The sequence below is a fragment of the Oncorhynchus nerka genome, linkage group LG20 (assembly GCF_034236695.1).
Source record: "Oncorhynchus nerka isolate Pitt River linkage group LG20, Oner_Uvic_2.0, whole genome shotgun sequence".
Classification (NCBI taxonomy): Eukaryota; Metazoa; Chordata; class Actinopteri; order Salmoniformes; family Salmonidae; genus Oncorhynchus; species Oncorhynchus nerka.
This window is the reverse complement of record NC_088415.1, coordinates 86,282,127-86,307,828: the sequence shown is the minus strand read 5'-3', so window position 1 is coordinate 86,307,828 and position 25,702 is coordinate 86,282,127. Positions and strand designations below refer to the sequence as shown.

The window sequence follows — 25,702 nt, the reverse complement described above, 5'->3', positions numbered from 1 at the left end:
TATAGCATACTGTATGTGGAAGCTATAGCATACTGTATGTGGAAGCCATAGCATACTGTATGTGGAAGCTATAGCATACTGTATGTGGAAGCTATAGCATACTGTATGTGGAAGCCATAGCATACTGTATGTGGAAGCCATAGCATACTGTATGTGGAAGCCATAGCATACTGTATGTGGAAGCCATAGCATACTGTATGTGGAAGCTATAGCATACTGTATGTGGAAGCCATAGCATACTGTATGTGGAAGCCATAGCATACTGTATGTGGAAGCTATAGCATACTGTATGTGGAAGCTATAGCATACTGTATGTGGAAGCCATAGCATACTGTATGTGGAAGCTATAACATACTGTATTTGGAAGCTATAGCATACTGTATGTGGAAGCTATAGCATACTGTATGTGGAAGCCATAGCATACTGTATGTGGAAGCTATAGCATACTGTATGTGGAAGCCATAGCATACTGTATGTGGAAGCTATAACATAGTGCATGTGAAAGAAAAAAAAGCATTGTATCATGAAATTAATTGTTTCAAAGACATTTGAGGACTGGATATGAATAAGCCATTGTGTTCTGGTTTTCTGTGGTCTGGTTTTTACATGATGAGTGGATTAGGGTTATTATACGAGTGGGGAACGTAAAAGTGAAGATAACTGTTTATTTTGTATTCACCTTTTTCCTCATGACGCCCGTCTCTCCCTTCAGGCGCAGGTTGATCTCTTTCTCTACCCGTAGCTTCCTCTCGTACTTGATGCGGATGTCCTGGATCTCCCGGTCTCCGTCCTCCTCCATCTGCTTCTTGGACTCCTCAAACTCCCTCATCTGCTGCCTGGACTCGTCCTGACACTGAGAGACACACACACACACACACACACACACACACACACACACACACACACACACACACAGACACACACACACACAGACACACACACACACACACACACACACACACACACACACACACACAGACACACACACACACACACACACACAATCAGAACTCAGATACACAAATATGATAAGCTTTAAAGAGGGGCTGAACTTGGCTTTTCCAGTAAAAATTATGGTGATATCTTAAGTTAAAAATTTTTTTAAATACAACCTTCCCATACACAGTTAAAAACGATTGACATTTTGCCATTAAGTAACATCATTAACAGACCAATATTTAAATATTTATTTCCTTCATTAAGAAATGCAAGAAGCCACGAGCAAGAGCTGTTTTGCAGGTGTGATTTGACTTTGGTGTGTTATATTCGCTATAGCCTACAGTTGTGTGTTCCTTTTAACCCACCGTAGTTGAAATATCCAAACAACCACAGTATCAACCGCGTGACGCAGCATGACAACGTGAATGTGATAGATCAAGAATTCCAAGCCCCAAGTTTCCTCTTTTTTAGAGTAGTATCTTTGATGACAGTTTGTGATGGAGCTTGGCCTCGTAGAAGAGGGTGAGCTCCTCCAGGGTACATCCTAGCCCCATCCGCCCACCCCCAGACCCCCAGTCCCTACCCTGTACCCTTCCCTCACCTGGCCCAGCATGAGCATCTTCTCCTGGAGCTTGGCCTCGTACAAGAGGGTGAGCTCCTCCAGGGTACATCCTAGCCCCATCCGCCCACCCCCAGACCCCAGTCCCTACCCTGTACCCTTCCCTCACCTGGCCCAGCATGAGCATCTTCTCCTGGAGCTTGGCCTCGTACAAGAAGGTGAGCTCCTCCAGGGTACATCCTAGCCCCATCCGCCCACCCCCAGACCCCCAGTCCCTACCCTGTACCCTTCCCTCACCTGGCCCAGCATGAGCATCTTCTCCTGGAGCTTGGCCTCGTACAAGAGGGTGAGCTCCTCCAGGGTACATCCTAGCCCCATCCGCCCACCCCCAGACCTCCAGTCCCTACCCTGTACCCTTCCCTCACCTGGCCCAGCATGAGCATCTTCTCCTGGAGCTTGGCTCGTAGAAGAGGGTGAGCTCCTCCAGGGTACATCCTAGCCCCATCCGCCCACCCCCAGACCCCCAGTCCCTACCCTGTACCCTTCCCTCACCTGGCCCAGCATGAGCATCTTCTCCTGGAGCTTGGCTTCGTAGAAGAGGGTGAGCTCCTCCAGGGTACATCCTAGCCCCATCCGCCCACCCCCAGACCCCCAGTCCCTACCCTGTACCCTTCCCTCACCTGACCCAGCATGAGCATCTTCTCCTGGAGCTTGGCTTCGTAGAAGAGGGTGAGCTCCTCCAGGGCGCGACCCTTGCTGTCCTCCATGGCCTGCAGCTGCCGCTCATAGCCCTCCTGCATGAGCTGCGACTTGAGCTGCAGCTCCTGGTACTTCTCGTACTCCAGCATCAGCTTCTGGTTACTGGTCGACTCTGGGGAATGACGAAGATGATGACATGGCGGCAGGTGTTAGAGCGTTGGGCCGGTAATCAAAAGGTTGCTAGATCAAATCCCCCGAGCTGCCATGGTAAACATCTGTCGTTCTGCCCCCTGAGAACAAGGCAGTTAACCCACTGTTCCTAGGCTGTCGTTGTAAATAAGAACTTTTTCTTAACTGACTTGCCAAGTTAAATAAAAAATATATACAAAATGTTCCTCTAACAGATGCCTTTACCTTAAACAGTTTACACCGTACGGTGTGGCCCATGCAGGAATCAAACCCATGACTCGTGAAGGGTGTGCGTGTATGAGTGTGCAAATGTGGCAGTAAAATACGAGGCCCAGCAGGGTTATTGAATACAAAACTTGATCTGAATGTTCTGTTGTAAAGCATTAAGAGGTTACATTCAGCTAAGGTCATAAGGTTTCACAATATTTGATTGATTCTTAAGACATTGCATTTAAGTGTGGTTACGTAGATTTAAAAAAATGTATTTCTCTCTTACCGAAATCCTGCTGCTCTCTGGAGTGTTTCTCCACGACCTCCCTCGTGACCTCCAGGTGGGACATTTCCTGCTTCTCTTTCTCCGTTTTCAGGACCTGCAACACAACAGATCAGCCCTGGGTTCAATTTCCTTCATCAATTAACATTTGCTTTAGCCTGCCTTGTCATTTTAAAAAAACATTTTCTATTGGTTCTGTTGAAACAGGGAAGCTCAGTCAAGCCCAGATAAGAGTATTCGGAATGATTTCAAATAGTATTTGAAGCCAGGTCTGCAACTGAATAATGTATATAAACATATAGGCTGTGAATATGCATGTCTCTATCAGCACCACAGACGGACCACGACCCTGAATGAAGGGTTCTCTCAAAGGAAAATGTACTGAGTGTTGACATACAAACATCTGCACATTTGTCCCATACCAGGTGCTGCATTAGAGTAAACAGTAATGATTGTTTGTGAGACGTAAGCAATAGTTGAGTGATTCTGCTTTTAGCAGGGTACTTGAAGAACAAACATCTGTTTTACTATAGGAGATGTAGTCGGCACAAAGCGCTCGTCTAGCTTCTTCACTCATTGGAAAACTTATATTCTTTCCTATAAGAAAATCATAAATTGGCATTAATACGTGTCACATATAAGTTTGCAAACATTGTATTTTTTTTATATATATATATATATATATATACGTATATCATTAGTAAAGCCGCATACAAATATGGTCTCTTTCTTGTTTTCTTGAGTAAGGTAGCTCCAAAATACAGGTGTTTCAGGCTAGCTCAGTGCTTTCTGTAATGGTGGGGTAAGCCAGCAGAAAATACGAAGCGTTGCACTGTGATTGGCTCAGTGTTCTGTCACTCATGGGGACACTACGTCACCGCCAAGTCTAAGGGTAGACTTAAAAAATTCTAGCCTCTTGGGTGCTGCCATAGAGTTACATTAGAAGTGCCAATCCAAGAAGAAAGAAGATGTTTGGCCAAAGATACAATTACGTCAAATCATGTTATATGTACAGTAGTTTTGATTAGACTGATCATGTCAACATCATACTTTCAAAATCTTAGCAAGTAGTCATCATCATGAATCAAGTTGACAATCTACTGGCAAATCTTTTTTAATTCTTGTCATTGAAAATAAATAATGAAGAGAAATTATAGATGAAACGTATCGGTGCTCATCGGCCATTGGACATAAATTCAACAATGAGTGGTTTGGTAGGAATCAGTGGCTAACTGCAAGCATTGCAAAAAAAATAATTAGCCTTCTATTCAGTGGAGTGGCTGTGTGGTCCCAAGCTCCGTTGATAGCCATGTGTAGCAGTGGTATAGTGCAATTAATGTATTGTTTAGTGTTATGTTGTGTAGTGGCTTTGTAGTGGCTTTGCTGGCATGCATCCCACATCTATTTTTTCCCCACCAAGGGGCATGCTAAAATACAAAATCGCCACTGGTTGTACCTGGTTTTTGGTCTTGAGGGACTCGATCTCTTGGACAAACTTCTCTGAGAGGTCCTTGATTTTCTCGTTGTAGTTCATGTCCTTCAGACGCAGCTGGTACTCATTTTCCATCTTCAGCTCCTCCACACGGGTCTTCAGCTCCATCATGATCTGGTTCTGTTACAATAGAATAAAGTACAATAGAGTAGAATAGAACAGAACAGAGTAGAATAGAACAGAACAGAACGGAGTAGAAAAGAACAGAGTAGAGTGGAACAGAGTAGAGTAGAGTAGAATAGAACAGATTAGAGTGGAACAGAGTAGAGTAGAGTAGAGGAGAATAGAAGAGAGTAGAATAGAATAGAACAGTAGAATAGAAGAGAGTAGAATAGAACAGTAGAATAGAACAGTAGAATAGAATAGAACAGTAAAATAGAACAGTAGAATAGAATAGAACAGTAGAATAGAACAGAACAGTAGAATAGAAGAGAGTAGAATAGAACAGTAGAATAGAACAGAAGAATAGAACAGTAGAATAGAAGAGAGTAGAATAGAACAGTAGAATAGAACAGAAGAATAGAAGAGAGTAGAATAGAAGAGAGTAGAATAGAAGAGAATATAGTTTTTTGGGGGACAGAGAGGAAGGCAATGCATGATCAAGAACAACAACCTAGACTACGATCCAGTTATCCATTTACATGCACCTACTAGAGGCATGGTACTCAAAGCATTAGTTGCAATGGGCAAACCAGAAGTAAATCAAAAGACATGCAAGTCTCTCATGTTTTAACTGTATTTTCTCTCTCCCGTATGTCGCCCTCTTTTTCTCCATAGTCCGTCATGGCCAGTACCTTCTCCTCCAGGTCTGACTTGGTGATGAGGATCTCCTCAGCGTAGGTGATGTCCTTGTCTCTCTTCAGGCCGCGGCCCTCCTTGTCTATGATCTTCCAGATGAGCAGGCAGCAGTCCTCAGACACCGTCAGCAGGTACTGGTCGTCAAACGTGATCACCATCTGAGTGGGGACAGGGTAATAATAAGAACGCCTTTTATTTAAGTGTTCTAGGTGGTACCTCCTTGTTTCATTCCATTATGAAACACTTTCTCCTTACTGAACAAGACTAACGTGATCATTCTTTATATTTGTTCATTCAGTAGACTTTATTGTACAACGTACAAGTAACTACCAAAATAAAGGAAACACCAACATAGTGTCTTAAGGTGTTGGGCCACCAGGAGCCGTCAGAACAGCTTCAATCCACCCTGGTATAGATCCACCCTGGTATAGATCCACCCTGGTATAGATCCACCCTGGCATAGATCCACCCTGGTATAGATCCACCCTGGTATAGATCCACCCTGGTATAGATCCACCCTGGCATAGATCCACCCTGGTATAGATCCACCCTGGTATAGATCCACCCTGGCATAGATCCACCCTGGTATAGATCCACCCTGGTATAGATCCACCCTGGTATAGATCCACCCTGGCATAGATCCACCCTGGTATAGATCCACCCTGGTATAGATCCACCCTGGTATAGATCCACCCTGTATAGATCCACCCTGGTATAGATCCACCCTGGTATAGATCCACCCTGGTATAGATCCACCCTGGTATATATTCTACAAGTGTCTGGAACTCTATTGGAGGGATGCGACACCTTTGTTCCACAAGAAATTCCATCATTTGGTGTTTTATTGATGGTGATGGAAAACGCTCTCAGACGCCACTCCAGAATCTCCCGTAAAGTGTTTAATTGGGTGACTGAGACACACCCTTTAAACCCCCTGTGCTCCTTTGAGACTCCTCTTTCAAAGTCACTGAGATCTCTTCTCCTAGCCATGGCATTCAATATAATGGGCATCTGGATATTTTTTATACATGACCCTAAGCATGATGGGATGTACGTTGCTTAATTAACTCAGAAACTACACCTGTGTGGAAGCACCTGCTTTCAATATAGTATGTATCCCTCATTTACTGAAGTGTTTCAATTATTTTTGGCAGTTACCTGTACATGCTGGGGTAAATCCACTGGAGAAATGGGAGCAGAAATGAGAGAGGGCTAAACGACCGCTCAAAAAAACTTGATTTGCTTTCACTTGAAATGGCAGAAAAGTCCTAACCTGGCCCGAGATATCATAGATCAAGCATCAATTGATCTGCAAGATTCGGACATTCCTAGATCTGTTGTTGCTGTATGGTCACATTTTACTGTAGTCGTTATTTTCATGGCAATGATTAAAAGAGTTGGCATGACAACACAAACAGATCTTTCAGGTAAGCCACAATTGAATGTTCTGGGATTGGGCGAAACATCACACACCCACCTTGGTGACAGCCCCTGAGTGGGCCTGGTACTCGATCCAGTCTTTCTGTGTGGATAGAGGGTACTTGATGGCCCTGACAGTCCCGATGGAGGTCCCTGCGAAGAGCACCCGTCCCGACCGGGACATAGCGATGGTGGTGTAAGCCACGTCGTCCGCTGCCACCTCCCTAAGGATCTGAGAACAGTTTGTCACATTGGTACAAAGCACAGGCCCGGTCCCAGATCAGTTTGTGCTGTCTCGCCAACTCCTATGGTCATATTTGGCAAGGCAGCACAAACAGATCTGGGATCAAGCTAGTACACCATGTCATTCACACTAGGGGCTTCTTCTCCTCACAGTGGCGAGGCAGAGGGAGAGGAGGGAGAAGAGGGAGAAGGGGCTTCCTCTCCTCACAGTGGCGAGGCAGAGGGAGAGGAGGGAGAAGAGGCTTCCTCTCCTCACAGTGGCGAGGCAGAGGGAGAGGAGGGAGAAGAGGGAGAAGAGGCTTCCTCTCCTCACAGTGGCGAGGCAGAGGGAGAGGAGGGAGAAGGGGCTTCCTCTCCTCACAGTGGCGAGGCAGAGGGAGAGGAGGGAGAAGGGGCTTCCTCTCCTCACAGTGGCGAGGCAGAGGGAGAGGAGGGAGAAGAGGGAGAAGGAGCTTCCTCTCCTCACAGTGGCGAGGCAGAGGGAGAGGAGGGAGAAGAGGCTTCCTCTCCTCACAGTGGCGTGGCAGAGGGAGAGGAAGGAGAAGGAGCTTCCTCTCCTCACAGTGGCGAGGCAGAGGGAGAAGTGGGAGAAGAAGCTTCCTCTCCTCACAGTGGCAAGGCAGAGGGAGAAGTGGGAGAAGAAGCTTCCTCTCCTCACAGTGGCAAGGCAGAGGGAGAAGTGGGAGAAGAAGCTTCCTCTCCTCACAGTGGCGAGGCAGAGGGAGAGGAGGGAGAAGGAGCTTCCTCTCCTCACAGTGGCGAGGCAGAGGGAGAAGTGGGAGAAAGATTAAACTCGGCCAACATTCTGCACATTTTCTCATCGATGAAATCATAGAAATGGATCTCTGTGGATGAGACATTCAATCTAAATGCAACTAAATTCTACTCCCAAAACACAATTACCTAAACTAAGTTTTGTAGACTTGTTATCTAGGGAACCATCCTTAGCTGAGGGTATAACCTCCATCCCACCTGACAGTCTTGGATCTCCTTAAGGGTACAGTCTGTCCCCACGGCGAAGATAGTCTTGGCATCGGGCGAGATGGTGACGCCAGTGTAGCTGCAGGACTTCAGAACGCTCTCCGACTCGCGCTTGCTGTTCAGCGTGTTCCACTCGTACACGGCCCCGTCCATCCCGCACGACACCAGGCGACTGTCGTCCGTGCTCCACACGATGGCCCGCACCTGACAAACATCATTTATACACAATAACAAGTCAGACAGCAGGGAGATGTAGTAGTGACAGTCAGCTGGGTTTCATACATAGTCTCTGAGGGAAATGATGTTTGATGAGTATAGGACCATAGATTTTCCTGTTCAGGGAAAACACACCTTTCCATTGTGGCCCTTCAGATTTAAGAGGTTGTCAAATGTAGTGGAGGAGTAGATGTGGATGAGGTTTCCGTTGACAGCAGCGAACATGTGTCCCCCATGACTGAAAACACACTAGAAATGGAGAAACACAGACAAGCAACAAGACCTGGCTTATTATTCCATTGACCGCAATACAATATTCATTCATTTAGTTCATAGTGAAGTTTATTTTGACATGGAGTACCTGTAACCCACACATACAGTACCACCCCCACCCCAACACCAACCCTTCCCCCACCTCTCTGCAGCCCCTGACAGTGAACTCCTTGAAGGTCCTAACATCGTCGATGAGCAGGTTCATGAGGCGCAGCTTGTCGGAGAAGCCCACCAGGATGAAGAGACCAGAGGGGTGCAGGGCCACGCTGAAGGCCTCTTCCTGGAACTCCTTATGCAGCTCCAGCACACTGACACAGAGAGGAGGAGAAGACTCTCATGTAGAACACAGCGTTAGTAGAAACCTGTTGTTGATGGGCTATGCTCCAGGAGGAGTAAATTAGTACTTTTTTATATAAATCTATTTGGTGTTAATCATGCTTTGGAGCCAATAGGAGATTTGCACTAAAGTTTGAATTGAGCGTAGGTTTCCCAAGAAGGGTGACCACATTTAAAATACTCAAATGAGGGACAACCAGAGTGTAGCCTACAGTAACAGTCAAAAGTTTGGACACACCTAGTCATTCAAGGGTTTTTCTTTATTTTTTACTATTTTCTACATTGTAGAATAATAGTGAAGATATCAAAACTATGAAATCACACATACGGAATCATGTAGTAACCAAAAAAGTGTTAAACAAATCAAAATAGATTTTAGATTTTAGATTCTTCAAAGTAGCCACCCTTTTCCTTGATGACAGCTTTGCACACTCTTGGCATTCTCTCAACCAGCTTCATGAGGTAGTCACCTGGAATCCATTTAAATTAACATGTGTGCCTTGTTAAAAGTTAATTTGTTGAATTTATTTCCTTCTCAATGCGTTTCAGCTAATCAGTTGTGTTGTGACAAGGTAGGGGTGGTATACAGAAGACAGCCCTATTTGGTAAAATACCAAGTCCATATTATGGCAAGAACAGCTCAAATAAACAAAGAGAAACGACAGTCCATCATTACTTTAAACACGGAGGTCAGTCAATACCGAAAATGTGCAGTCTCAAAAACCATCAAGCGCTATGATGAAACTGGCTCTGATGAAACTGGCTCTCATGAGGACTGCCACAGGAAAGGAATACCCAGAGTAAATTGATAAGTGTTACCAGTCTCAGAAATTGCAGCCCAAATAAATGCTTCACCCAGTTCAAGTAACAGAGACATCTCCACATCAACTGTTCAGAGGAGACTGTGAAACAGGCCTTCATGGTCGAATTGCTACAAAAGAAAACACTACTAAAGGACACCAATAAGAAGAAGAGACTTGCTTGGGCCAAGAAACACGAGCAATGGACATTAGACTGGTGGAAATCTGTCCTTTGGTCTGATGAGTACAAACTAGAAATGTTAAGGTTCCAACCGCCATGTCTTTATGAGACGTAGAGTAGGTGAACGGATTATCTCTGCATGTGTGGTTCCACCGTGAAGCATGTAGGAGGTGTGATTGTGCTTTGCTGTTGACAATGTCAGTGATTTATTTAGAATTCAAGGTATACTTAACCAGCATGTCTACCTAAACATTCTGCAGCGATACGCCATCCCATCTGGTTTGCACTTAGTGGGACTATCATTTGTTTTTCAACAGGACAATGACCCAAAACACACCTCCAGGCTGTGTAAGGGCTATTTGATCAAGAAGGAGAGTTATGGAGTGCTGCATCAGATGATCTGGCCTCCACAATCACCCGACCTCAACCCAATTGAGATGGTTTGGGATGAGTTGGACCACAGAGTGAAGGAAAAGCAGCCAACAAGTGCTCAGCATATGTGGGAACTCCTTCAAGACTGTTGGAAAAGCATTCCAGGTGAAGCTGGTTGAGAGAATGCTAAGAGTGTACAAAGCTGTCATCAAGGCAAAGGGTGGCTATTTGAAGAATCTCAAATATATTTTAATTTGTTTAACCCTTTTTTGGTTACTACATGATTCCATATGTGTTATTCCATAGTTTTGATGTCTTCACTATTATTCTACAATGTAGAAAATAGTACGAATAAAGAAAAACCTTTGAATGAGTAGGTGTGTCCAAACTTTTGACTGGTACTGTATATCTTCTTTGGTAAATTATTGGTGTTTTAATTTGTTGATAAAATGCGGGACATGACTGTTTGGTTGCGGGACGCAGGACAATGGGCCAAAACACGGGACTGTCACGCAAAATCTGGGACATATGGTCACCCTATTCTCAGGTTTTGTCCTACGGTATGAATAGAATGGAATGAAAACCGCTGAAATATATAATCTAGGGACAAGAGACGTACACTGATGGATAACACAGTTGGGGTCGATTCCATTTCAATTCAGTCAATTCAGGAAGTGAACTGAAAATTCCCATTAAAATTTTTCCCATTGAAAAGCAAAGAGATAATCTCTTACTTGGTCTCAAAGTTCCAGATGCGTACGGAGTGGTCCAGGGAGCATGTGGCGATAAGGGGCTTGCGGATGCAGATGGACAGACCTGTGATGATGTTGGAGTGAAACGAGTGGGACAGGAACTCAAAGTGGGCTTGCTCCCCCTGGTGGACAACACAGAGAAATTGAGCTTAGTGCAAGAGGCCTTTCAACATCCCAATTCTCTACTCTTCTGCTCAAAGTGTGCACTTGTTAACTTACTTTCATACACCAATCCAATTATTTGAAATGGAAAGGGGAGGAGTGTACAAGTACCCATTACGGGTGAAAGGATTGTCTAAAGGGAGACCAATATGGTCAATATACCTCAGGAAGGAATGACAGTAGGTAGGATAGAAGAACAAAATAAAGAAAAAGAGCATTTGGACCTAACCTAACATAACCTAACCTGGCCCTAACCTAAACTGGACCTAACCTAACCTGGACCTCACCGAACCTGGCCCTCACCTAACCTAACCTAACCTAACCTGGCCCTAACCTAACCTGGACCTAACCTGGCTCTAACCTGGACCTAACCTAACCTGGACCTAACCTAACCTGGCCCTAACCTAACCTAACCTGGCCCTAACCTAACCTAACCTGGACCTAACCTAACCTGGACCTCACCTAACCTGGCCCTAACCTAGCCTGGACCTCACCTAACCTGGCCCTAACCTAACCTGGACCTAACCTAACCTGGACCTAACCTAACCTGGACCTCACCTAACCTGGACCTAATCTAACCTGGACCTAACCTGGACCTAACCTAACCTGGACCTAATCTAACCTGGACCTAACCTAACCTGGACCTAATCTAACCTGGACCTAATCTAACCTGGACCTAACCTAACCTGGACCTAACCTGGACCTAACCTAACCTGGACCTAACCTAACCTGGACCTAATCTAACCTGGACCTAACCTAACCTGGACCTAATCTAACCTGGACCTAACCTAACCTGGACCTAACCTAACCTGGACCTAACCTGGGACTAATCCTGCTAACTGCGAGCCCAGCATGATTTAGCATAGAATGTCATAGCAGCTGTTCACCTTGCACACATCAATATGGCCTATATCATATACCAGGGGTTCTCAAAGTGGGGTCTGCAGCCAGATCTCAAAATAAAACAATCAATCCTGATTAGCTCTGTTTGAGATTCAAGTTGGAGGCAGAGAAGGCTGGGGGGAGGAGCTTTAGGAGGTTGGGCTCATTATAATAGCTGGAATGGAATAAATGGAATGGAGTTTCCATATGTTTGATACAGTTGCATTAATTTCCTTCCAGCCATTACTATGAGCCTGTCCTCCTATAGCTCCTCCCACCAGCCTCCTTTCCCTCAAACTTGTATCTCAAACAGACCATTTAAAAAATTATTGCTAGGATTTCATACTGCCTTGGCTGAGCTGGCCAATCAGCAGTCTACTCGCATTAATATTTTTTTATGACCGGTATACCCAAACACCATTCTGTTGTTGAAGTACACCCACACCATTCTGTTGTTGAAGTACACCCACACCATTCTGTTGTTGAAGTACACCCACACACCCACACCATTCTGTTGTTGAAGTACACCCACACCATTCTGTTGTTGAAGTACACCCACATCATTCTGTTGTTGAAGTACACCCACACCATTCTGTTGTTGGGGTACACCCACACCATTCTGTTGTTGGGGTACACCCACATCATTCTGTTGTTGGGGTACACCCACACCATTCTGTTGTTGGGGTACACCCACACCGTTCTGTTGTTGGGGTACACCCACACCATTCTGTTGTTGAAGTACACCCACACCATTCTGTTGTTGAAGTACACCCACACCATTCTGTTGTTGAAGTACACCCACACCATTCTGTTGTTGGGGTACACCCACACCATTCTGTTGTTGAAGTACACCCACACCATTCTGTTGTTGAAGTACACCCACACCATTCTGTTGTTGGGGTACACCCACACCATTCTGTTGTTGAAGTACACCCACACCATTCTGTTGTTGGGGTACACCCACATCATTCTGTTGTTGGGGTACACCCACACCATTCTGTTGTTGAAGTACACCCACACCATTCTGTTGTTGGGGTACACCCACACCATTCTGTTGTTGAAGTACACCCACACCATTCTGTTGTTGGGGTACACCCACACCATTCTGTTGTTGGGGTACACCCACACCATTATGTTGTTGGGGTACACCCACACCATTCTGTTGTTGGGGTACACCCACACCATTCTGTTGTTGGGGTACACCCACACCATTCTGTTGTTGAAGTACACCCACACCATTCTGTTGTTGAAGTACACCCACATCATTCTGTTGTTGGGGTACACCCACACCATTCTGTTGTTGGGGTACACCCACACCATTCTGTTGTTGGGGTACACCCACACCATTCTGTTGTTGAAGTACACCCACATCATTCTGTTGTTGAAGTACACCCACATCATTCTGTTGTTGAAGTACACCCACACCATTCTGTTGTTGGGGTACACCCACACCATTCTGTTGTTGGGGTACACCCACACCATTCTGTTGTTGAAGTACACCCACACCATTCTGTTGTTGAAGTACACCCACACCATTCTGTTGTTGAAGTACACCCACACCATTCTGTTGTTGGGGTACACCCACACCATTCTGTTGTTGAAGTACACCCACACCATTCTGTTGTTGAAGTACACCCACACCATTCTGTTGTTGAAGTACACCCACACCATTCTGTTGTTGAAGTACACCCACACCATTCTGTTGTTGGGGTACACCCACACCATTCTGTTGTTGAAGTACACCCACACCATTCTGTTGTTGGGGTACACCCACACCATTCTGTTGTTGAAGTACACCCACACCATTCTGTTGTTGAAGTACACCCACACCATTATGTTGTTGAAGTACACCCACACCATTCTGTTGTTGGGGTACACCCACACCATTCTGTTGTTGAAGTACACCCACACCATTCTGTTGTTGGGGTACACCCACACCATTCTGTTGTTGAAGTACACCCACACCATTCTGTTGTTGGGGTACACCCACACCATTCTGTTGTTGAAGTACACCCACACCATTCTGTTGTTGAAGTACACCCACATCATTCTGTTGTTGAAGTACACCCACACCATTCTGTTGTTGGGGTACACCCACACCATTCTGTTGTTGGGGTACACCCACACCATTCTGTTGTTGAAGTACACCCACACCATTCTGTTGTTGAAGTACACCCACACCATTCTGTTGTTGGGGTACACCCACACCATTCTGTTGTTGAAGTACACCCACACCATTCTGTTGTTGAAGTACACCCACACCATTCTGTTGTTGAAGTACACCCACACCATTCTGTTGTTGGGGTACACCCACACCATTCTGTTGTTGAAGTACACCCACACCATTCTGTTGTTGAAGTACACCCACACCATTCTGTTGTTGAAGTACACCCACACCATTCCAACACAGAAAAGTAGCTTTTTAAAATACTTAATTATAAAAAAAATTTAAAGAAAACTATCACTCATATTGTCATTAATTATAGGTCATATTTCACAGAAATCTGTAAACACTGGACAGTTACTTAAATACTTTAAAAAAAATTAAAACATAAATGCACTGTAATTTAAGCTTTAAAACGGCAGAGTTCTCTCTCCTCCCCATGACAAAATGTGCAGAATTACAGGAAATTATCCTGAAAACTGCTAAATGTTCTCTCTGATCCCAAGAGGTCCTTGAAAATGGTCCTTCCCAGAGACGTGGTTCTTCCGGCGATGCACTGCCAAAGTCATAGTAAAACTCCTTGTATGCTATTTTGACCTCACTCGAGTTATGATTATGAGTTGGGTTTCTGATGAATTGGGTTCCTGATTAATTTTCTAAAACATAAGGGGTCTCCAGCTCCCCTGTACTATACATTTAGGCCTATATTTTCACTATATCACTGCTCACCTTGCTCATCTCAGCAGAGGACAGGGTGATGCTGTAGAGCTGACCACGGTCTGTACTGGTGACCAGGGTCTCCTCTGACGGGCTGATACACAGTGTGACCATCTCCTGCTGCTCCGCATGGCTCGGCTCGTTGCTGCACGGGTCTGCCGGGATCTGACACACACACACACACACACACACACATTTCAAATGAATGAGACCACCACCTCCTGTTCTGTTCATTATGAAGTCAAGTTATCATGTTCTCCAAACATTGACATTACCCTGATCTCCCTAGTCTTTCTGTAGTTGTCCTTCTCCTCTGTCTTCTCAAACAGACACACGGTCCCTGGGCCGGCAGAGCAGGCAAAGCCCTTAGAGTAGGACGTGATGGCTGTGATTCTGGGCATACGGGCTGGGGCTGCCCCCTCGGACTTGACCTCCTCTGGCTTTCTCCTCTCTAGTTGTCTGTGCCGTGAAAGGACAGTCATTTGTTATCCATTTGAGAATTAAATGTGTTAATGATTAGGATCAGACAGTCCAATTGTCAATGAGGTAAGTGTGGTAGGATTCCCCCTACAGGAAGCATTTCTACAGACAGGTAGCCTAGCAGTTAAGAGCGTTGCACCAGTAACAGAAAGGTTGCTGGTTCAAATCCCTGATCCGACTAGGTAAAAAAAATCTAGTCGATGTCCCTTTGAGAAAAGCACTTAACCCTAAGTCGTCCGCTAAGTGACAAAAAAAAGACATTATTCTAAATAGCTGCTAGTGAGCTGCTAGTGCTGTAAAAAAAAATAACTACGTTGTCATTGCATAACACTTTGATAAATCAGAATAGTCCAACCTTATGAATAGAATGGGCTTGGAAGCAATTTGACTAGTAAACTCTCAATGGCTTCCTCTTATTGTGATGCAATAATTTCCATGGTATTTTGGAATGTTCATTCAACTGATGCTGGATTGCCATGGTAATGTAGAATGTTCATTCAAATGATGCTGGATTGCCATGGTAAATGTAGAATGTTCATTCAAATGATGCTGGATTGTAATGGTAATGTAGAATGTTCATTCAAATGATGCTGGATTGCCATGGTAATGTAGAATGTTCTATCAAATGATGCTGGATTGCCATGGTAATGTAGAATGTCAATTCAAAATGATGCTAACTGATGTGGCTCATGTATTTTTGGTAATAGATGTGGTAAAGAGGTCAATGGAATGCAGACTGTGGAGGATAGAAGGACGAAAATGTTTGATTGATTGATCGACTGATTGATCCGTCATCCTGTCTGACCTGTCTGCCTCCTGTGTGGCAGGCTTGGTGGTGACGCTCATCTCCCAGCGCAGGTCACCTGACTCGAACACCAGCAGCCTGCCCGTCTCTGTCCCCGCTATGACACGCTCCTCGGACATCCAGGTGTGCGACAGGAAGTTATGGGACTCCAGCTTAAGGAAGTTGGACTGCTTCAGGGCGCCCTCAGCATAGCGGAAGAGCTTGAAGACCCCATTGCCGCTCACGCAGATCTGGGTGTTGTCCTGCGGGTTAAAGCTGACCTGGGGGTGATGAAGTGGAAGACGATGATGATAGGTCTTTTGTATTTATTTATTGGACCTTTATTTAACTAGACAAGTCAGTTAAGAACACATTCTTATTTACAATGGCGGCCTAGGAACAGTGGGTTAACTGCCTTATTCAGCAGCAGAACGACAGATCTTTTACCTTGTCAGCTCGGGGGATTCAATCTAGCAACCTTTCAGTTACTGGCCCAACGCTCTAACCACTAGGCTGCTATATAGTTGTTCAGTGTGTGTGGTTGAGTACTTTATGCTCTGTGCTTGACTTGGACTGAAATAGGTGCCGGTACTGTTTATTTAGGTGGAGGAGCTCCACAACACTTGTGAGCTAATATTCTATGAGAGGAACAGGAGCTCAAGCAGTAGTAAATCGGAGATGCCGATACTCCGGTGAGCTCCTTGCCCATGTCAAGCAAGGTGTGTGTGTCAGTGTGTGTTCGCGTCCACAAGATATATACATCCACAACTGTACCTCAAAATGTCACACTTTGCTTTTGTTTTAATTTCACCAGGATAAAATACCATCATGAATTAGAGGCCCACTTCTCCCCCCTCTTCTCTCCTCTGGTCTGCCTATATCTGTCACACCCACCTGGTTGATGGGGTTGGTGGACCCTGTCGTCTTCACTGAGGCCATGACCTTCTGCTTCTCCCACATCCAGTAGAACAGGGTCCAGTCGGGGGCTCCTGCCTGCCCTATCAGGTACTTGGAGTCGGGGGAGAAGGCCATGGAGACAAATTCCAGCACGGGGACCTCTCCCCCACTGAGCACCTTCCTCTTCCGGCTCTGCTCGTGCTGCAGGTCGTACACGGTGATGGTGCCCTTCTCACCACGCTCTGACACGGCCAGGTAGCGGCGGTTGGCGCTGATGGCCAGGGCCTGCATGCCCTGGCTTTTCTCTGTGCCTTTGAGGAAAAATGGAGGGGTAGTGCACTACATAGGGAATAGGATGCCATTTGGGACAAACACCTAATGTTGTACATGAGGTTTCGGTTTTTGTCATTTTCATTTAATGAAGTATACCTTTACTTAACCCTCCTGCTGTGTTCCAGTTTTCTCTCTGAAAAATGTACTTCATTTAATCTGATTGTCATAAGGTTCCATGACTTTGTCCACACTGGACATCTAAACACACAAAATTCATTTGGATGATTTTCATAAAATGTTGGGTGTTTTATTTAACTTTTGTACACCTGTGGTGTTCCCGGTCAAAAATGACCGGTCTTTAGAAATGAATGGGTGAGACTACAATTAGTGTATAAAATGGATTCCCAGACCCCCACATGGATGTGTGTTTGAACACACACACATCACTCCCCTTCTTGGCTTCCATCGCAACCCCCACAGGGACCTTTCCCTAATAGAATCTTTCCCCCACTGGAACCACACCTGTTAGCATTCTCACAAACATTGTTTCAATAATATATAGAACTTTTCTCGGCTCTGGTATATAAAGCTTTTTTGAGGCCTTGCGTGTTCATTTGCTAAATTGTAATTACTTCGCTACTATGGCCTATTTATTCCCTTACCTCCTCACGCCATTTGAACACACTGTATATAGACTTTTTTTCTATTGTGTTTATTGACTGTACGTTTGTTTATGTGTAACTCCGTGTTGTTGTTTGTGTCGCACTGCTTTGCTTTATCTTGGCTCAACTGGCCTACCTGGTGAAATAAAACATTAAAAAACGTGAGGCTCTTGATCATGACACTGGTGAGGAGAGAATCCTTGTTAAACTTTGACACAAAGTAGTCTGTGATAAATAACACAAAATATTTTATCTGAGTATTTGATAGTCAAAATAATCCATACATTATGACTTTTTTCTTACTCAAAAACGAGTTGTATGAGCTCAGGTCAATTAGGGCTACAGGCCATAAATAGCGAATAGAAGATAAAAACGTGTCATGTTCAGAACTTAAGCTGATAAAAAAAAGATCTAACAACATTAGGTGATAATATATGTATTATTGTGGATTTATAATCAGCTATAAATGGGAGCGGTCTTTTTGGACCGGGAACACAGAATTAATTCATATGAAACGAACACAACAGGAGGGTTAACCAGACAAGTTGATTGAGAACACATCCTTTTCCAATAAACTTAGCTAGCTAACGAAACGCATATGTACACTGCAAGAGAAAATAAGTATAACTAGCTAAAAATGTATACTGTTATCATTTGGGAGCAACTACCTGGAATGAACCTCTGCCATCTCTGGTCAATGTTGTAGCGTACACAGTTGTTTCCGCATGGGAAGATGACCGTCTGCTCATCGAAGTAGCAAATATTATTTATTACTCCTGTCCGCAAACCGAAGATGTAGTGACACTGGGCTACAACCGACGCCATTGTTCAATCCGGTAACCCGTTATTAAAACCAACTGTTCTAATGTCTGTAAGACAAAGCACACAAATTTTGCTAACCAGTCACGGATTGCAAACATACAGCCAGGCTAAATTAGCTTGCTAACGTTAGCAGTTAGCGTTATAGCTGAGCAAGTTATGTTTGCAATTCAAGCTAACTGTCTAGAAATACAGATACAACACACTCTCGGGCATTGACACTAACCTGATCCGTAGTTGAAACTTTGCAAAGAAATTAATATTAGTTGTCAAGTTTAAATATGTGAATCTGTCTTTCTAAAAAAAAAAAGTTTTTGTGCATCATGTTTTCTAGAGCGGACGTGTTCCTCTAGTGTGTTTGGTTACCAAGGATACGTGAAGCCTGAGCGATACCATAGCAACCATGGAGAATGACGCGCAACGCTGGACCATTGGATGGCGCCAAATACTGAACCTTCTCCAGATGCGATTGGCTTTGGCATTTAAATCATATCCAAGTACTACTTATCATTTTAATATCAACATCAAGAGTCATTTTTCATTACACATTACTGTAACACTGTAAGACAATTTTATGCTCAAAATTAATCCATTGATCTGTGGTGGTTTTTAAACTCCCAACACTCATCTGTGACACAAGACTGTATTAATATTCATGTATGCATAATGTCTGTTGTAAATTAGCTTATCCACCCACTGGCTGTTTGACGTCTGGAAAAAAATATAATGAATCAATAAAAAAAATGGTGACTTCCTTATATTCAATATTCCCCGTGTGAAGGTTGGTGTAATGTAATGCTTGTCTGAATTTGGATCAACATTTAAGAAATACTGAGAGCAATAAGATCAGGCTAAAAGTATAACGCAATCTTAAAACTATAAGCTATTCCTTATGTACAAATGTGATATTAGCAATGACACTGTGTTCCTGTTTTTGCCATTCGACATTGAATCCATATAGATTTTCTCCTGGTCCAAGAGTCACTGTAATACAAAAGAAATTGGACGTGTTGAGTTTGACTGGTCTGACAGTCAACTGACTCCCATGAAGCACCCAGAGAGGCTTTACAAAGAGAACCTCTTCCTATATGTGCTTTACACTAAAGAAACCGGCATCAAATCACACAGGCCTTTTCCACGAAACCAGCTGTTTAGGAACACGTAATGACAACAGCATTGGTTTTTTTGTTATATATATTTTATTTCATGAACAACCGCAACATGGCTGTGAATATAATACAACTGAACTGACTCATTAACTGAATGAGGAAGAAAACAATGTTCCTGATAAAGACAAGACAAGAAATGACAAGGCAAATCTTTTTAGTTTTTTTTTAACAAATATGAGATTATATTTGACTATCACAAACTGCTATAAATATGACTGTTAAAAATTATTAATTAAATAATTAAACAAAAATAGCTTCTGTAAAAAGAAAAAAATGTCACCCCCAGAAATGATAGCAGATTATTGTTGTGTTGTTGTTCTTTTATCCAATGGTTGTTATTGTGTGTACAATGAGAATTGAAACCCCTGTGCATAATGAACTACAAGGTGTAACAAGGTAAAAATGTCAACAGTGACTTAGCTAAGTCTTTGGTGCTGTATAATTGCACAACAGAAAGGGTAAATATGATTTTTCTCAAGTGGATATATGATGTTAGGATGCTAACCACATGACCTTCGCCCTCACACAGTGTTCTGGGAAGAGGAGGCATTTTCCAGTGAGCTGCTCTCTGACCCTTGGTTGCTATGGGGATGTCCACCTGTAGTAGGAGAAAGGAAAGACAGGGCGACATTGTGAGCCAATCGAGTTGTCTACCTCAGTTAACACCAAGTGTGGTCAGAGAATGCATTTATTTTATTTAACTTTTATTTAAAATAGGCAAACCAGTTTAAGAACACATTCTTATTTACAATGACGGGCTACCCTGTCCAAACCCGGACAACGCTGGGCCAATTGCGTGCTGCCCTATGAGAGCCCCAATCATGGCCGGTTGTAATACAGCCTGGAATTGAACCAATGTCTGTAGCGACGCCTCTAGCACTGAGATACAGTGCTTTAGACCGCTGCGCCACTCAGGAGCCGTCAGAGAATGTAGAAGTAGATGGTATGAACTAAGGTTGTGTTTGACTGTATAATATATATAAGAAAGTGAGAAATATAATACAATTTCGACCGGTCTCTTAATGTCCCACTGTTCTAACATTATCAGTTGTTACATCCTCTGCAGCATTGAGGCCTCAGTGGCAGAGCAAGTGGTCTCTATGACATTATACATTATCCACTAACACAGTATGATTGCCGGCAACAGCCACAAAACACACGTACTTGTTCCATGTTCTCTGTCCTTAGGTAGAGAAGGCTGTGGTGACGGATGCGACCTCAGAACCAGCTCCTCCAGGTAACTTCCAGGACGAATGTCACTGCCAGGGGGGTGAGGGGCAAAGAATGGCACTCTGCCACCCTGGGTGCAAACCATACACATTCACATATAAGCAAACGGGCTTCCATCCATTTTGTCAGGGTTAATTTTCACCAAAATAGCTATACACTGTCATGGCCATAGTATGGATCGCAAAAAATATATATTCATCTGTCAGGTCATAGGTATAATGTAATGTCCTCAAAGTGTAAAGCCCATTTTGACAGCACATTTACTACTTCATTATATATATTTTAAATTCTAATGCATTTTGGTCTTACGTTTATAGGACCTGCCTCAGGAGGGTAGTGCATCGGGCCAGGTGCTGGAAAGTGTGGGAAACACATTGGACCATTTCCGACCTTGAAAGGCCCTGGTGGTGGCAGCGGCATGTTCACCAGAATGGCTGGGCAAGCTGCGTAGGCATTCGGGTAGCCTGAGAAGAACTTAAAGGGGAACTGCATGGCCACCATTTCTCCAGAGTACATGTCTCTCTGGCCGCCAACCTCCGCTATAACATAGTCGCTGGGGAAATGTGGGCCGCCTTTGTGGATGCGAAGTAAAGAAAGAAAGAAAAAATGTAAATGCGAGTTTGTACATACAGCATTATGTGTAGGCTACATAATCACAAACACTGAAACTCATCCCAACAAGAGAATAAAAAGGCGCGAAATTAGAGCTCTGAAATTCAATAGCAACCTAACCATGTTAGCTACCCAGTTAACAAGGTTTATCAACAATATTAAAATATATATCGTTTTTTAAAATGTTATTTATTATGTTTTTCAAGAATGTAACGTTAGCTAGCGCTACAAAAAACATGCATGTTAAATGAATGTATTCAACAAAAGATTGATCCACTTACTTCGACTCATCGCTGAAGAAGCATCCTGAATCCCACTCCAAGGCGCCCCGTAACCACCGTCTTCACCGCCATGATCACCACCTCCAGGGGTGGACTTTCTCTGCGGTTCATGAGTGATCCATGGGCCATTGCCATCTTTGGCAGACTTGTCGGGGACCTCCATCTCCGCATAGGTCCTACCGTATGCCTCTTCAACCCGTTGTGGTGGCATCTTGATGACTGCCTCTGTACGTGTTCCGGGGCCAGGAAACATCACTCCAGATGTGTCAGGCAGATGTGCGTTTTCCACCCGGCCGCTCAAAGTGCCATCAACCGGTGTATCACTGGGCCTTGACCAAGTCAAATTAAGTGCTGATTCTTCTTTGTTAGTTTTCTTGATCCGTCTTTGAAATGCCATTATTTTCGTTCTCTCTGCAATCAGAGAACATTTCCAACAATTGCATTTAAGAAATTGACACTGTCCCGAATGTCCCTTGAGTTGAACAATGAATCCATGATTTCTGCATCTGGCACACTTTGGGTTTCGTGGACTTTTTTGCGGTTTGTAAACATTTGACATGATTAATTATACTTAGCTAGCTAGTTATCCGGCGATCAAGAAGGCCTACAAGTCAAAGCGAAAGTTAACCCCCCCAAATGGCTTAATTTTCCTACTGATTGTGTTGCTAGCTATGCTTGTCACGATCATGAGCTTTCAGTCAAGAGGGGTTTCACTCAGGAACAACACACTTTAATGCGGCGGTGCCACGTGACGTGAAACCTTGTATCTATTTGGGCGTGGGAATAGTTTACAAACGTTGTTCACAGGAGCGTCGTCAATTAATTGTAAAAAAAAAAAACAAATGTAATTTAGAGTTTCAGAATAGGCTCATGCATGCTGGTTTTGCACGCAATGTCTTATCAATGTGGAATTAAATGTAAAACACTATATTTAACACTATACTGTAAGTAGCACTATTATTTGTAAGATGTATTAATCATTTAGACATGTTTTAATTGTATTTGAAATACCAGCAGAAATGGCGATTTTTCTTCAAATAAATATAAACTATATAAAATTTTAAAAAGAAATCTGAGCACACAGAGTATAACATTCTTATACTAAGGATATGAAAAGTTACACCACACATCCCATTTGTCAACCATAAAATAGACTACTAATTGCCTAATAATGAGGCGTCTTCAACATAAAACGTTAATCTTTATAAAGTGTATGCTTGCTAGTGTCTGGTTGTATGTGTTGCCAAGGTGATGGGGGAGAAGAGGTTGTGATTTATGATGGTGTCACTCCGCTGCCATTAGGCTGTCTATGCTCGGCTGCACAGTGCACCACTGTGTCACGCTACATCAGTCAGTTCAGATGTACACCAGCCTCCTGGCTCTGAGGTTCTGGGCGGAGACAGCGTGAGACAATCCCGAAACCACTGAATAGTATCCAAGTGTGAGTGATTGAAAAGTACAGAACAGTGCTTGTAAGGTAGCAGCGACTGTGGCGCGTACATGCAAACACTATGCTTTATACATTACATGAATAGCCAACCGGGGCTCAGTCTACATGTGGACTTAATGGGAAGATCAAATTTATTTATATAGCCCTTCGTACATCAGCTGATATCTCAAAGTGCTGTACAGAAACCCAGCCTAAAACCCCAAACAGCAAGCAATGCAGGTGTAGAAGCACGGTGGCTAGGAAAACTCCCTAGAAAGGCCTAAACGTAGATTATACTGCACTGTGTTGCAAGGATGCTGCTGCTACTGATTCATGACAATACAACATGACAATGTTCTGTAAAAACACAGGAGTATAATTACAATACTGCAGTGCATCCAAACTCAAAACAACAGTTGTGTTAAAGGGGAATGATGAGGTTCAGGATACTTACTGTAAACGGGGTCCTGTTCCAATAGTATTCTTTCCGTGACATTCAGTAGCTTTCACCAGTTATCCAATGTCAGAACAGTGATCATTTAAAGGAAGGAAGGAAGGAAGGATGGATGCATCTCAGAGTATTCTAACAGGGTCCATGGTGTTCTCTGGAAATGACATCATTGACTGGATATAAAGTGACAGATGCAGATCAACCAGTTTTCAACTCAGCCGAGACAGCCCCGCCACCGTCAACTCTCACAGCATTGGTATAGGCTGTCGGAAGAGAGGCATTGGTATAGGCTGTCGGAAGAGAGGCATTGGTATAGGCTGTCGGAAGAGACTAGCATTGGTATAGGCTGTGGGAAGAGACAGACATTGGTATAGGCTGTGGGAAGAGACAGACATTGGTATAGGCTGTCGGAAGAGACTAGCATTGGTATAGGCTGTGGAAAGAGACTGGTATTGGAAGAGACTAGTGTTGTTATAGCTCTAGCCTCCCCAGTCATGAAGCTCCCAGAGTGTCTGTATGGCACTAGACAGATGTGTCATTTCAAGCAGTGGTGGAATAAGTACTCAATTGTGTCACGAATCCCGCTTCCTGAGTCTGTGTTTGCCTGTGTTTCTGTCCTGGAGTGTGTTTCCGGTGTCCTGGAACGCACCCTGTCTGGTTGCCGGGCGAATTAGCTTGTTGGGAGATCGATGTTCACCCGCACCTGTATCCCATCAGTAATCTGCACACCTGTCCTGATCATCACCTCTCCCCTTCAAAAGCTCTGACCTGACATCCATTCCCTGCCGGATCGTTAGCCATGAACAGTATGTTGTGCCACAGTATCAGCCTCAAGTTGGATAGAATTTGTTTTGTTGTTTTTTACGTATTGCGTGCCTTAAACTTACCTCCGTTTGTTCTGTCTTCAGTTACTCACTCGGATCATTTACCCCATTCCCGCCTGGTCGGAGGAGGATTCCGCTACCCCATTGGATCCACCTATTTACTCCAATCAACTCACCACCGCTGCCCGCTACGCCACCTGGATATATCTACCCATTCACATTCACTTGTAAATAAATACTCACCTTCTTCCTACTCTCCTTGTCCTGGTCTGCTTCTGGGTTCGATTTTGAAAGAACGTGACAAATTGTCATACTTAAGAAAAAGTAAAGATACCTTAATAGAAAATGACTCAAGTAAAAGTGAAAGTCTCCCAGTAAAATACTACTTGAGTAAAAGTCTAAAAGTATTTGGGTTTAAATGTACTTAAGTACTAAAGTAAAAAATATAAACCATTTCAAATTCCTTATAATAAGCAAACCAAACAAAAAAACAGACTTTCTTTTTATTGACAGATAGCCTTTAGCACACTCCAACACTCAGACATAATTTACAAACAAAACATTTGTGTTTATTGAGTCGTTTAGATCAGAGGCAGCAGGGATGACCAGGGATATTCTCTTTATAAGTGTGTGAATTGGACCATTTTCCTGTCAAAATGTAACAAGTAATTTTGGGTATCGGGGAAAATGTATATTATTTTCTTTAGGAATGTAGTGAAGTGAAAATAAAAGTTGGCAAAAATATAAAATGTAAAGTACAGATACCCCCAAAAAACGTTTTTAAGTAGTACTTTAAAGTATTTTTACTTTAGTACTTTACACCACTGAAGTCTGAAAGGGTTTTTTAGCAGGTAAGAGGCTGTGCTCATAGGTAGTGGGTTTTAGTGGTATTAACATTACACATTTTACATTTGAGTCTAAGCCGATGCTCTTATCCAGAGCGACTTACAGTTAGTTAGTGCTTTCATCTTAAGATAGCTAGGTGGCACTACCACATATCACAGGCATAGGAAGTAACTTTTCCTCAAAGCAGCCATCAGCAAAGTCAGAGCTAGAAGGGGGAGGAGTCAAGTGTTGGTTCAGGAAAGTGTTATGTATTAACACACACTGCATTATTTTGGTTC

The 25,702-nt window shown here is 43.7% G+C and overlaps 2 protein-coding genes across 3 annotated transcripts in view; both read right to left on the bottom strand.

The window, feature by feature from the left end:
• The window catches only part of cfap57 (cilia and flagella associated protein 57), a 38,342-nt gene extending 19,406 nt beyond the window's left edge, over positions 1–18,936 (bottom strand). For both annotated transcript variants that reach the window (XR_003861993.2, XM_029648303.2), the window contains exons 1-16: positions 18,809–18,936; positions 18,432–18,632; positions 16,826–17,139; positions 15,953–16,212; positions 14,943–15,126; positions 14,680–14,832; positions 10,725–10,864; positions 8,444–8,609; positions 8,164–8,277; positions 7,804–8,016; positions 6,647–6,820; positions 5,166–5,327; positions 4,336–4,491; positions 2,883–2,976; positions 2,179–2,369; positions 680–853 (exon numbers count right to left, since the gene is read on the bottom strand). Coding sequence is in view for 1 of the 2 variants with exons in the window: in XM_029648303.2 (XP_029504163.1) it covers positions 680–853; positions 2,179–2,369; positions 2,883–2,976; positions 4,336–4,491; positions 5,166–5,327; positions 6,647–6,820; positions 7,804–8,016; positions 8,164–8,277; positions 8,444–8,609; positions 10,725–10,864; positions 14,680–14,832; positions 14,943–15,126; positions 15,953–16,212; positions 16,826–17,139; positions 18,432–18,588 (2,652 nt within the window). In the remaining variant the exon portion in view is untranslated. The remainder of the gene's footprint in view (positions 1–679; positions 854–2,178; positions 2,370–2,882; positions 2,977–4,335; positions 4,492–5,165; positions 5,328–6,646; positions 6,821–7,803; positions 8,017–8,163; positions 8,278–8,443; positions 8,610–10,724; positions 10,865–14,679; positions 14,833–14,942; positions 15,127–15,952; positions 16,213–16,825; positions 17,140–18,431; positions 18,633–18,808) is intronic.
• Positions 18,937–19,827: 891 nt separating this feature from the next.
• LOC115119482 (doublesex- and mab-3-related transcription factor 1-like) lies at positions 19,828–22,542 on the bottom strand. Its single transcript, XM_029648305.2, has 4 exons — positions 21,875–22,542; positions 21,291–21,553; positions 20,916–21,051; positions 19,828–20,349 (listed from the first exon to the last, which is right to left on the bottom strand). The coding sequence occupies exons 1-4, from the start codon at positions 22,431–22,433 to the stop codon at positions 20,273–20,275; spliced, it is 1,035 nt and encodes a 344-aa protein (XP_029504165.1). The 5' UTR covers positions 22,434–22,542; the 3' UTR covers positions 19,828–20,272.
• Between the last annotated feature and the right edge of the window lie 3,160 nt (positions 22,543–25,702).